This window comes from Panulirus ornatus, chromosome 3 (assembly GCF_036320965.1).
Source record: "Panulirus ornatus isolate Po-2019 chromosome 3, ASM3632096v1, whole genome shotgun sequence".
Classification (NCBI taxonomy): Eukaryota; Metazoa; Arthropoda; class Malacostraca; order Decapoda; family Palinuridae; genus Panulirus; species Panulirus ornatus.
In genome coordinates this window covers 30064155-30077300 of record NC_092226.1, presented here as the reverse complement: position 1 = coordinate 30077300, position 13146 = coordinate 30064155, and the positions used below count along the sequence as shown (strand labels likewise).

General features: G+C 45.8%; 1 protein-coding gene across 1 annotated transcript in view; it reads right to left on the bottom strand.

The window, feature by feature from the left end:
* Positions 1 to 13146, bottom strand: part of LOC139759463 (echinoderm microtubule-associated protein-like CG42247) — a 270591-nt gene that overhangs the window by 119292 nt on the left and 138153 nt on the right. The window contains 2 exon segments of the mRNA XM_071681615.1: positions 10413 to 10473; positions 11615 to 11738. Coding sequence (XP_071537716.1) covers positions 10413 to 10473; positions 11615 to 11738 — 185 coding nt within the window.

The window sequence follows — 13146 nt, the reverse complement described above, 5'->3', positions numbered from 1 at the left end:
TAGCAGAACACAGCACGAGCTGCTGATACTGACCCGTCCCATAGAGAAAGCAGGGACGTCTGTGCCCTGCCGTGGCTGAGGGGACACAGAAAGCATTCATTGCGCTCACTTGACCATAGGGTACGTGAAGTTTTCAGCGTAAACAAATGATGTGCACAGTCCACTGATGACTGCTGCTGACGCACACTGTCTGATGTGCAGATCATTTACTTAGGGCTTTATACGTATATTGTAGGAATATATTTGGTCTTAGATTTATCATCAACAATCAGAGGTGTTGTACATTTTTCCATTTCGTGGTTGTAGGTTGTTGACGGCCTCAATGATCCTAGCAGATGATTGGACTAAAGTTCACTGAACCAACCTAACAACCAACCCACCAGCCACCCTCAGCGTGGTGTACACACATCACTCGCTGTATAAAGACGATACGGACACGTAAGGCGACAGCTTGTGGGACGCTCTCTAGCCCTAACTAGAGAGGCACAGTCTACTGTGTCCATGTGCTCTGCTTCACACACACACACACACACACACACACACACACCGTATTAGGTTGGGGAAGGGTTATAAACAGAGTAAGGACACATTACAAGTATGCCAAGTTAAGAGGCGGGGCAGCACGAGTGTAAAACTCTCTACCCAGAACACGCAAACAGTAATCACACACACACACACACACACGTTGTAGCATATATACATATATATATATATATATATATATATATATATATATATATATATATATATATATATATATATATATATATATATAGATAGATAGATAGATAGATAGATGTGTGTGTGTGTGTGTATGTGTGTGTGTACACGAGTGCAGCTCGCATCCCGTGATACACTAGCAGTAATCACACACATGAACATATAAGAATAACGAGGCATATGTGAGTTCCATGAGTACCATGATTAGAACATAGCAACCCTCAAAAGAAAAGAAAAAAACACGAACATTGCAGACGACGGCTCGCAGGTGGCGCCACCATCGTTGCGGCACACAACCAAATTGAACCCAATTAGATTTTTTGTAGTTGCCATAGGTAACTACAGGCAGCACGCGAAGCTTACTGAATGGGGCTCCCGCCAGAGTACATGTAAACAGCAGGAAGGGCACGAATCTCGGGTGTGGCGAACCACTGTGTATACACTCAGGCGGGACACAGTTGTACAGGAACTGTTGTAATGTTCAGACGACTCGCACATCTCTCATTATAAGACAAATGTGTTTCAGGATCCATTAACAACCACAGTAGTCAACAGACTGTTTGTGATATAAACGGTGTTGTGTAAAATCCTTTTTACTTAGAAACTGACCAATTATGGCGTGATTATGTAAGCCTGGTACTGTAGTGTTGCCAGTGTTATTATTATTATAATTATTATTATTATTATTATTATTATTATTATTATTATTATTATTATTATTATTATCATTATTATTATTATCATCATTATTATTATCATTATTATCATTAGTACTATTAGTATCGTTATTATTTTTATAATTATCATTATTATTATTATTATTAATTTTATTATTTCATTATCATTATTATTATCATAATTATTAATATTATTATTATTATTATTATTATTATTAGTAGTAGTAGTAGTAGTAGTAGCAACAGTAGTAGTAGTAGTAGTAGCAACAGTAGTAGTAGTAGTAGTAGTAGTAGTAGCAACAGTAGTAGTAGTAGTAGCGTAATTATTTTAGGATGGCATAAACGACATATTTCATGAAAATTTGTCTTTGGTCGAATGGCCGTAATTCTACCTAGAGAAACTATCCAGTCATGTTTATTAACTGAGTAAGGATTAGCGACATGTCTGACGAGCCTGGGTACCGCTCGATGTTGGAGCAAGATCTGTACTTCACAGTGATTTACTGATGATCAATAACAGTCACAAAGTTCATCCTGTAATGCCGCTGTATGAGGAGATGTGTCATGGCCGGTGGTTGTACACCAAGAGATAGTTATCGTGGAAGACGACGATAGAACATCTATCCCGCGATCAGTGTAGGTTACACTCGTACACTGTGGCCACCTCACCCATCTGTGTGGTGAGCAGGTGGATGACAGCTGGTAGATACGGTCACGTCTCTGGTTACGTTACTAAACGGGCAGATCAAACACCTTACTGACAGTGTCTCGTGACTCACACTTGTTACCAACATAACGCGGGTCTTAGAAGGAACAGCGGATGATGAAAGTGTTATTTCTTATTGATGAAAATGATATTGGAAAGTGATTATGACTCACTGGTAGAGCTGGGACACACTGTGGCTCGGTTCATGGTAAAGTTGACCTCACAAACGGAGTACAGAGATATGGGTCTTTATTGTAGTTAATGCTCCATAGTCGGGGACGTCACGTATGAAAGAAGCTGACAAGAAATGGGGACAAGAACGTAAAAGGCATTCATCTTGGTTCATCAGTTGTCTGTTGACCTGAGTGTTAAGGATGGCAAGGTGAAAGGAAATGAGAAAAGAAAAAGAAAGGATTTCATATTATTGTTCTTTGACGCCAGGAGGGAGCAATCAGTCATCATGTGGCTGGTCTCCACACACAAGTCATGGGAAGTAGCAGCCAGCCGCCTGCTACTGTTCCAGGCCTGAGGCTGGAGCATGCCTCGAGGGACGTAGACGAAATGATGCTCGTCGACCAGAGAGATGGCAGCAACAGCCGAAGAGGAGGTGAAGGGAGAGGAGTGGGGTTGAAGACTGGTAATAGCAGGAGAGTTGACAGGATGGAAGGCCTTTGGACGCGTGCTGACCATGACAGAGGTGCAAGAGGATCCAACTTATTTTATACGCGATCAGAATACTCCATATTGGGGTGAGGAAGACCGTCGTAAACATAATATCGCTGTTGAACAGAAAAAGAATTGTTTACATCTACAAAACGTCTCCAGCATCTGGAAAACAGATTTTATAAAGTTCATTACGTGAGGTGTCCAGGAGAGGGTAGACGATGTGGTTATGTTCATCGTGTTATATCGCTCTAGGGTTACCCTGAGCTGTTTTGAAATTTGATACTAGAAAACGAATGAGATTTAGAAAGAAACAGAAGTAGAAATTGATAGTTGCACTATTGATTTTAGTAAAGTTAGTCCTTCCTCATGCCGAGATCTTGCATAGCTCCGAATAAAGACTCGACGAGACAAAAAGAATAACGACGCTGGGTTTAAGACTCTTTATGAAGCATCTGTTACCTATCGGAAGGTTCCAATAGATCTAACTATCTTCGTGAATGGACCAACCGAGAATCAGTCTAGTAAGTGTTTTGATAACGGCTTCAGGCGCGTGTTGATGTGAGCCGCTTGACCATGTTATGATGGTCCTGACGTCGACGTGGGGCAGTAATTCTACACAGAGGCACGACGTACACCCAGGGTGTCCTGCTGGTGGTATGACCTCTCCTGATGTGATCTTCCCAACAGAAGGATGACGCAGGTGACATGTACGTAAGTAGCTACATCATTACTCTTCGATTGATTAATCACTAAGATATGTCGTACTTCATAGTTGTAAAATGATATAAAAAAGGTGGAAAATGAAAGAACTGGACAGTTCGTGACAAACAAGATTACACAAACTGATGAATTGAGAAAATGTTGATTTACGCAGGAAACAAGATTGAGCATTCATAGGAATGTGAGACATTTATAATTCTGTGGCTCCTTACAGTGAGGGGATTCTTCCTAAGCGATTAACACATACGGGAAGTTCAGTAACACAATAATACGACTTGATAACATAAATATATAATCCTCTACTTCAGTAAGAGTAGCAGTTTTAGTAATGATCCTCTTCTTTATGAGACAGAAGTAATATTTTTCAGAAAGCTTTCGTCCATTCTCGAAGCCATTAACATAACGATGTGTTCACATTACATCAGCTGTTGTCCAGTTGGGCGACACTAAATATTGTGGAACACAACACATTCTACGCCTCCATCACATTCATAATGTACTTCGTTGATGTCGAAATTCTCGCATCGAGAGGACTTCCATGAATGATAAAATCCGGTTACGACAAAAGGAAGCTGATGATCACCTGCCCAGCTGAGTAGGAAGGTATACTCATGCATGACTCGTGGCCTTCACAGCCATTCCTTTCATGGTCAAGGTTGTGTGTGGACGCTTGGTGCTCTCTAGGTACAATCCTTCGTCTCATATATGTTATGTAATCTACTGATGGTTGTGATGTTGTGGTGAACGTGGAGACGCGGTGTGTGTTGTTGTTATAACTGAACTATCACGTAGAGGACTAAATAGCTCGACAGCTCACGTATAGAGGACTGAATAGCTCGACAGCTCACGTGTAGAGGACTGAATAGCTCGACAGCTCACGTGTAAAGGACTGAATAGCTTAACAGCTATCATGTAGAGGACTGAATACCCAGACAGTCCCGTATAGACGACTGAATAGCTTAGACAGTCAGCAAAACGACCAGGTTTGGTTGACGTTAGCACCGGCTGGGCTGGAGATCGGCTCCGGCACCTGTGCAAGTGAGTACAACAAGCAGTGGGTCAGGCGATGCTGGTCTCCCACGCCGTCAGAGAAGTGCCCCTGGCGATGGAGACGACAACTGCTTTTACAGTGGCCAAGTTTAAGGCAGCCGGTGTCAAGTGCACGCGACTTCGAAGCCAAGGATGTGTTGGAGAACATCAGGTGGCGGGAAAGACGACTAACCGAGTGAACTAAACAGCGATGAGAGGGGAACCAAGACGCGTCCACTGGGTTACACCGAGGATCATGGCATCAGTGGGTTTGAGAAGCTGCCTCAGGTACAGCGGGCAGAGTGGAGGATTGTGGGTCCGTGCATCCCGAGCAACGGGGTGATCCCGCACTGCCTGGGAGAGGCGCCGGAGAGGGTGGAGACAGGATTCTATGAGACGTTTCAGCCACAAAGTGTTACCGGTATCTGAGGTGTGGCATGTGGGCGCTCGATGCACATGCCGGGTGGGCCGCTGGGAAATAAGAGTTACACAGAGGCGGTGCCGAGTGTATGTACCAGCTACCCGGGGATCATCATACGTGGAATCGAAACTGTCCTCAGAGGTCATGAACGAAGCTTGATTGAGTTTGAGATTATATGAGACTGCTGTTCATCCGTGCTTCACACTCAAACCTCGTCCAACGGTCTCGCCAGGTTTATATGAACACTCAGAGCACACTGTAATTCTCACCTCTCCAGACAGATGAAATAGAGACGAAGATACTTGAAAAAAAAAAACTGCCAGAGGTTTGAATCTTCACAGCCTCCAAACTTTTCTCTAATCCGCAATAAAGAATACAAGAAAATTAGCGACGGTCATCGAGAACGAATCACAGGTTATCATAGAACTCCAACACACATTTCCAGATGAAAGTCTTATAGACAGTATTGTGAATGACTCGCGACCAACACGCCAGACAAACAACTTCCAAGAGTAAAGCACAGCTAATTTGGATTGTTAGTAACAAGCAGAAATTCTACGTGAGGAACACACACGACTTCATCAACAGATGCAGGAGAGGAAGATGTAACTCCCGACCAAGACATCATCCCAGACAAACGTTACTATACCACCAGCAAGGGTCATGACCACCACAATGTTCACAACTACATTCGCACGGAAGCTTAAGTTCCCCCAGGCACGCACCATCCTGCAGCAGTGTCATGGTCCGAAAACCAGTCAACATATGACAACTTGGAAAATAAACACTCCACACCAACTGGTACAAACCATTCAGCAACTTCCGCTTCAGGGTCGAGTGAGTTCAGAGCAGGCATCAGGGGTGTCAACAGAGTCGTCACTGGCCACGATGGAAGAAAATGAGATGAATGAACTCACATCAGGGAGCTGACGGATCTACAGGAGCCGACACACATCCCAGGTCACTTTCTTCGAGATGGAACGGTGGAATGCGAGGGGACGTGGACGGAAAAATACACCTCCACCAGTAGGCAGGGACGAGGAACGGAACAGATGTAGTACTTCAACAATAAACTTGTCTCTGTGAAAGTTATGCTTTACGGGTACTAGCTGAGTTAGGTTGTATGATTTGACTTAAGTCTGTCATACCATACGTAGCTACGCGCGTGGTCCAGTCCCCTGTGGTGATGATGCAGGTGTTCAAGGCCGTGAGGCCTCATCTAGAAAACGAGTCAGTCCTCATATACAACATTGAGAGCCGTAATGAGACAACCCTGGATTTATATGAACCATCAAATGAAGCTAAAGATTCGTTCATCATTGTCAATGGGGACTTTAATGTTAATCATCCGTCCTTCAGCTCTAAGACAACCACTTTATAACACTGCCGGAACGCACGTAGTCAGTACTCTGGGTGTGTTCCTTGACGTCTCCCTCATCAGTGAGCCAAGATGCCCCACACACATCAGAGAGGACCGTACAGATCTTACTTTTGCATCTACCTCGGCAACGAGCCGACTAAAACCTCACAGATATGTATAGATCATATAAGCCATGACCCCCACGTCATACTGACAACTGTACATATGTGTACCAACGTTGCTGTGCTGCCCAGCCTGTGGTGGAATGTTGATAAAGCGAACTGGGATTTTCCGTAGAAATAGTGAAGGCCATATTGTCCCTCTTAGATGATCTTAGGCAGCAGATGCGTCTATCTCATTGTAAAAGTTTTCACTGCGTATGAGTCGTGATTGTTGGTTCAGTGATCATGAGATGAAAAGCCTTAGTGGCATACAAAACTCTCTCATGAAACTATATAAGAAAAATTGAGAAATCATATATTCACCTTAGAAAACGTACCTTGGTTCAGAAAAGAAAATGGCTTGAGTGATGCGAAACATTCGTTATACGTCCTTATATAATCAGTGGGAAAAAATTATAATCGCTTCCTGTAAGATGAGTCGTCCCTCAGGTCTGAAGGATCCAGCAGGTCGTGCGATATATCCCGTGCAGACCCTTTGTGACCCCAGTAATCCTTTGGCGCTACCGCCCACAGGAGGAGCATGGGGTGCACAATAAATTTTCCCGGGGGACACCGGCACAAATCAAACAGTCTCGTGGAGGACTCTTGTGACCAGTAGTGCGGGCAGCAACACGCGCCGACACTGAGCAGCGTGCCAGACTGATGCTGTCTCGGGCAATATGGATCACCGCTTCACTCAGGCCGAGCTTACTGCTGCCAGGGAGGAACCAGGCCTTGGTGAGGACGTGGTTACGCATCTACGCTCAGGAACCCGGCTACTGCAGGGGGAACATCGTACTCCAAATCTTACTGGTAAATCTCACTCTACAGACAAACTACTCGCTGACGTAGTACATGTCCCTGAGCCAGGCAAGGCGGATGAGTTGAAACCACTTTTACAATTGTCGTGCAGCATGACGGAGCGCATGATACTTGCCCGACTACAGTGGCAATAGATCCCTTTCGTCAAAATATTTTCAGGTCTGTTAAAGCCTCAGGTACGGCTAATGGCTTCGCTAATGCATTCGGACGACTTAATGCTCAGATTTTGGTCTTTTTAGACGTGAGAAAGCATTTAAATTAGCGTCTCCACAACTGGTCCCTCTCGTGGGTGAAGGTGATAAAGGTAACTTCCTTAGTTGGGTCTGTGATGGCCAGAGTAATCATAGTAAGGTTCTAAGGACACTTTGTCGCCCTCCAAGACAGTAGATAACTCCTCAGGGAGGAGCCTTAAACCTGACTCTGTGCAACATTCTAATGGAGGAACTCATTAAGACTACCTTAACGAATGATACCAATCTCTTCAATTATGCAGACGACATAGTGCTTGTTACCTGTCGGGTTCGCGCCTTATCCAATGTACAGTCTGCTCTTAACACTAATGAAAATACGTGTCTTGATCTAGGACGAAAAATCTCGGTTGTAAAGTCCAAGGCATTCTGCTTTGGTGGTAAAGAGCCAGTAACAGATCTGGCGCAAAAATAGATCTTGAATGGATGCCATATTGTAGATATTTATGGAGGTGTGTTGACAAAATAGGTCGGTAAATACGCAAACGTAAGAACAACAAATCTGATGATAGTTATGTCGAGTAACATGACCGGGGCTGACCACCGTGTTCTCAGGGCATACTGACACACACACCGTGAGGCCTGCTACTGACAACTGTGACTGTAATGCTTACACAACATGATGCATGCCCAGGGGAGGACACACTGTGGCTGTTGTGTGGGTGTAGAGGCTGCTGGGTCCCAGAGGTTGTGGCTATGGTCTGTGTGAGGTGGACCACTACTGTGGCCACTGTGCCGGCTACACACACCCATCACCACTTCCCTCACTGGCTATGGTGGGGAACTCTGGTGTACCGTGGGCTGGTCTGTGTGTCACCATCTGGTAAACAGTGATGAATCTGTCAGGATTCACCTGATTGCCTTGAGTGTAGAGTCAGGTGAGGAACAGTGGAAACAATGGGCCAAAATACTGAACCGGAGTTACCAGGATCACACTCGGTTACGAGCGTCGAACGGTCGTTAAGTGAGTAGTTCCTTCGTTTGCCATTTTACCGTACATGAAACGTATCATTAACGTTAATGTTTGTAATGGAATTTAACGTAAGAGCAGCAGTACCCATGATTATCTTGTTTGATGATATTATCAATAAGTAAATGGTACTCTGTTTCAAGCAGTCTCTGTAGTGTATTTTATAGAGTAATCTGGACATTAAGACCCTATACGATGCCATTCAGTGTCGACAGTGAACCCGACTCAAGTAAGAACACAATAGCGTCATCTGTGTTTGAAATTCCCAACTATGATCCTTAGCATCTGTGGCTCTTCTGCATCCCAACTGGAATTTCCTTAATTGTATCGTTCTGTTCACTCTTTGTCATTTTTGATACGTCGACTCCACAGCCCCCCATCCAAGAATGGCCGTTTAGACCTTTCCGTAGCTTTCCCTGATCGCTTTTTACGCCCTGGGTCAGAGTTCATTGACACCGCGTTGTTCCATGTATACCGCATAACTCCATTTCGCTGTCCCTTGCACGCCTCACACCCTAATACATGTTCAGGCCCTTAGACCTCAAAGCATCTTTCACTCACTCTTTCCACATTTTCCTTAGGATTCCCTCTTGTCCTTGTTCCTTCCACGTCTTACATGTCTACTCTTTTGGTTACCCTTTCCTCACTCATCTTCTCCATATCTCCGCACCATATCAGTACACCCTCTTCAGCGCCCTTATGTTTCCTGAGTCATATTGTAAGCAATCGATCATTTTAGGACGACCTCGCGTTACAACGTAGTGGGTTATCTGGAGTGTTATTCAGTTAAGACCTTATCACGGGAACAGACGTTTGAAGAGGGGCTCTCCACTCTTATCGTCCGTTATCGCTCCACCGGTGAGGAAAATGACACGAATCTCCAGATTTATCTGCTTATCATCAGGGTAGAAAGTACAGCCGCTTCCACATCCGCCCGGGACAGTCAGCGTTGTCAGTCCTCTTTTCCGTGAGGTGTGAACCCTGCCAGTGTCGACTCGCTACTTCGAAGCTTTCATTAGTGACCTGGGGTGGGGCAGCGGGGCCGGCGTGTGTGTATGTGTGTGTGTGTGTGTGTGTGTGGGGGGGGGGGGGGGGATGACAAGGTAGCAAGACAAGAAGGGAAGATTGGTGAAGTGTGAGAGACGAGTACGTTGACAGGTGACACCTTCATACAACGCAATATCTTATGAAGCAAATCTGGAAATAAGTAAGACTAAGCCAAAATGCTGAGTGTGATGTTATTCACAGATTAGGACGTTATTCGCAGCTTGTGCTGCAGATGTGAATTACTTCAAGAGAATGTACCCCCCCCCCCACACCACACCTTAATCACCACACACACACACACACACACACACATACACAGGCCACGTCCTTCCCTCCATCCACAGAAGCAAATGTCACCAACTCGAGGGTGACCTTAACACCTGCTGCTGGGTTGGTCGTAAGGATGTATTTGGACAGTTACTTAACGACTTTGTTCTCATCATAACCCAGGAAGATGTCAAACATTATTAAGTGTAATTAATATGAACAAGGTGTATCATTTTGCCTCACGTCAGTCAACTGTTCCATATAATGTCTCACAGTTTACAGCTTAGGACAACAATATGGTGTTGGCTACAGTGTGCCTAGTGAGCTGTTGTGATGTGTGGAGAAGGTCAGCACCACACATATGTTGTGGTGAGTCAGTCATCACTATGTATCATTGTAGATACCATATTGTGGTGGCTGAGTCAGTCATCACTATGTATCATTGTAGATACCATATTGTGGTGGCTGAGTCAGTCATCACTATGTATCATTGTAGATACCATATTGTGGTGGCTGAGTCAGTCATCACTATGTATCATTGTAGATACCATACTGAGGTGTGGTGAGGTTTGGTCTGGATAAAGTAATAATAACTTACTGTCTGCTACACGTGTCATGTACAAATATAACCTGCGCTCCTTGTTGGCTTTCTACAATACCTACATCATGACAATGTATGTTAAGAAACGTGAGTTATATCAGCGCATCTGATGATATTAATGATATGCGGGGTATGATAAAGAGATTATAGATTAGTATCGCGTAAGACAATTTGATAACGTGATATAATGGATATGACGAACAGAATGACGGCTGAGTAGATAATAGACATTGATTCATTGTTCCAGTTAGTCTTTGTATCGTTAGTTGGGTATATTCGGTGGGTTATTTCTAACTCGTGTACGGTACTTACCATGATTCGTGATGACCTCTACCATGTACGGGGCTGGAGTGGCCTGGTCGTGAGGTACCGACCAGCCACTACGCTCATGTGTGATCCTACCATACCATCCCAGGAATCTTCTCACCGCGCTGGTACCCTGGTCGTCTACTTGCCTGGTCGCTAGTACGCCTCCTGGTCGTCTACTTACCACGTTAGTACGCCTTCTGGTCATCGTGTTACCACGTTAGTACGCCTTCTGGTCGTCTACTTACCACGTTAACACACCTCCTGGTCGTCTATTTACCACACTGATACGCCTCCTGGTCGTCTACTTACAACGTAATACACCTGGTCATCTACTTACCACGCTAATACACCTGGTCATCTACTTACTACGCTAGGACTCCTCCTGGTCATCTACTTACCACACTGGTACGTCTCTTACTCATCTACTTACCGCGCTCGCATGCCTCTTGTTCATGTACTCACCGCCCTAGTACGGTTCTTGATCATTTTTAAAGGCGTGGTATGTATTACTCAACAAGGGATATGGGTAATTTACTCACCCTTTCAAACCGAGCAGCGGTGACGTGCCACTGACTCATGGTGAGTACGGACGGGGCCAAGATGGGAACAGACTCATGCACACACACACCACATTATCCCCAGATGGTACCTGTGCATGACGGAGGCAGGTCCCTTCTTCAGGATACAGCCTACTACCAGACAGACCATATAGGTAGCAGATGTGTACAGTGGTAGCAACCTACCACTGTGGTAATGGTAGGAATGGTATCATGATGATGGTTTAATACTCACACTTGGTATGTCTTAATCAAACTCTACAGTCATGATCTGCTGGAACTGATGGTGACGCACACCTACCATGAGAGGAGCCAAGGGTGAGGGAGACCTACCATGCTGGGAGGGCTGCATCACGTCGCTGGGGGCAGGAGCGTGTGAGAGGGGCGGCAGGGACACCTGGCGGTCGTTGTACAGGTCGGTGCCTTGAGGTCCCGACACAACATAGTCTCCTTTCTCCTGCAACACCAGCAGAAGCATGGGTTAATGACGACCCTCGTTGTACCGGGGGATCCACGTGTAGGTGTTCGTGACGTGACATGACAACCTTCTGTTGAGATTATATTCCCAAATTGAAATAAAACGAAAAATGACAAGAACTCGAGCCTTATAGGGCAAGGTGGAGGTAGAGAGTGGGTCACCAGGCGGCTGAAGAAAATGTCTTAGGAAAGAAAAGGAAAGAATAGTTGTGGCTACGTTGCCTGTGTTGTGCTGGCCTGGTGTCCGGCCATAGATGCTTCAGCCAGTGTCAGCGTCATGCTGTATGTTGAAGATACGTTTCCCAGGTGGAAAGGAACACCTAGGTCAGCCAAGCCACGCCTGGCCCTCACCACGACAGTAAACAAAGAAGTACAAAATGAACACAAAGATGTTGAGGCCGCTTGTTTAGCAGGGAATATGTCAAATGGTTTGGTCAGTCAAGAATATTGTTCTTAAAATAGAAGAAAAAAAAAGGTATGAAAGAAGGAGATACAGTGTTCCCGCTGAGATGAAATTGCTTCGTCAATTATAGCAGGTCCAGTGGCGGCTCACACTCGTGCCGGCCTGACCTTGACCTACCCACACCAATCAATATCAAATTGCTCTTAACAACTGTTGGTCGGAGACCTGGCCGATAAATGGGGCGATTGGTTGCCTACCAGTCACAGCTCCTACTCTTCATATCTTGTAGTGATTACTGAGGGAGACGGTCCTGAGGAAACTTCGTGTAGTGGTCTATGCCCCAGACAACTGCCATACAGAGAGGGGATCAGGTCTTACTCCCGCAGGCAGAGTCAGGGTTCACGTCACCTTCGCAGGTTGTGGGTCGGGTGTGTGTGGTGACCAGCAGTAAGCATCTAGCGGGCCGTGAGCAGTGACAGACATTAAGGTAATGGTAGCGTATGTAGTCACTGGACGCTGTCACTCAGACCTCAGTGACCTGATCATCCTGGTACCGTCCAGCTGTGGCTGTTGAGTACCGTCTGCGGACGTCACTCAGCATTACGTCTCCCATCGCACTCGGGTCCGCCAGTACCCAGGTCCACCAGCACCCGGGCCCTCTAGCACCCAGGTCCTCCAGCACCCGGTCCGCCAGCACCCGGGCCCGCCAGCGCCCAGGTCTACCAGCGCCCGGGTCCGCTAGCAACAAGGTCCACCAGCGCCCGGGTCCGCTAGCACCCGGGTCCGCCAGCACCCAGGTCTACCAGCACCCGGGTCCGCCAGCACCAGGGTCCGCCAGCACCCGAGTCCGCCAGCACCCAGGTCTACCAGCACCCGGGTTCCTTCTTGCTTTTCATGTGTATGGTCTTCAGATGGGTTCCATAACAACAGTTCTCCATTGTCAGTGACACTATTTTTTTTCTTCTTCGTTACTGTGAACCGGAGC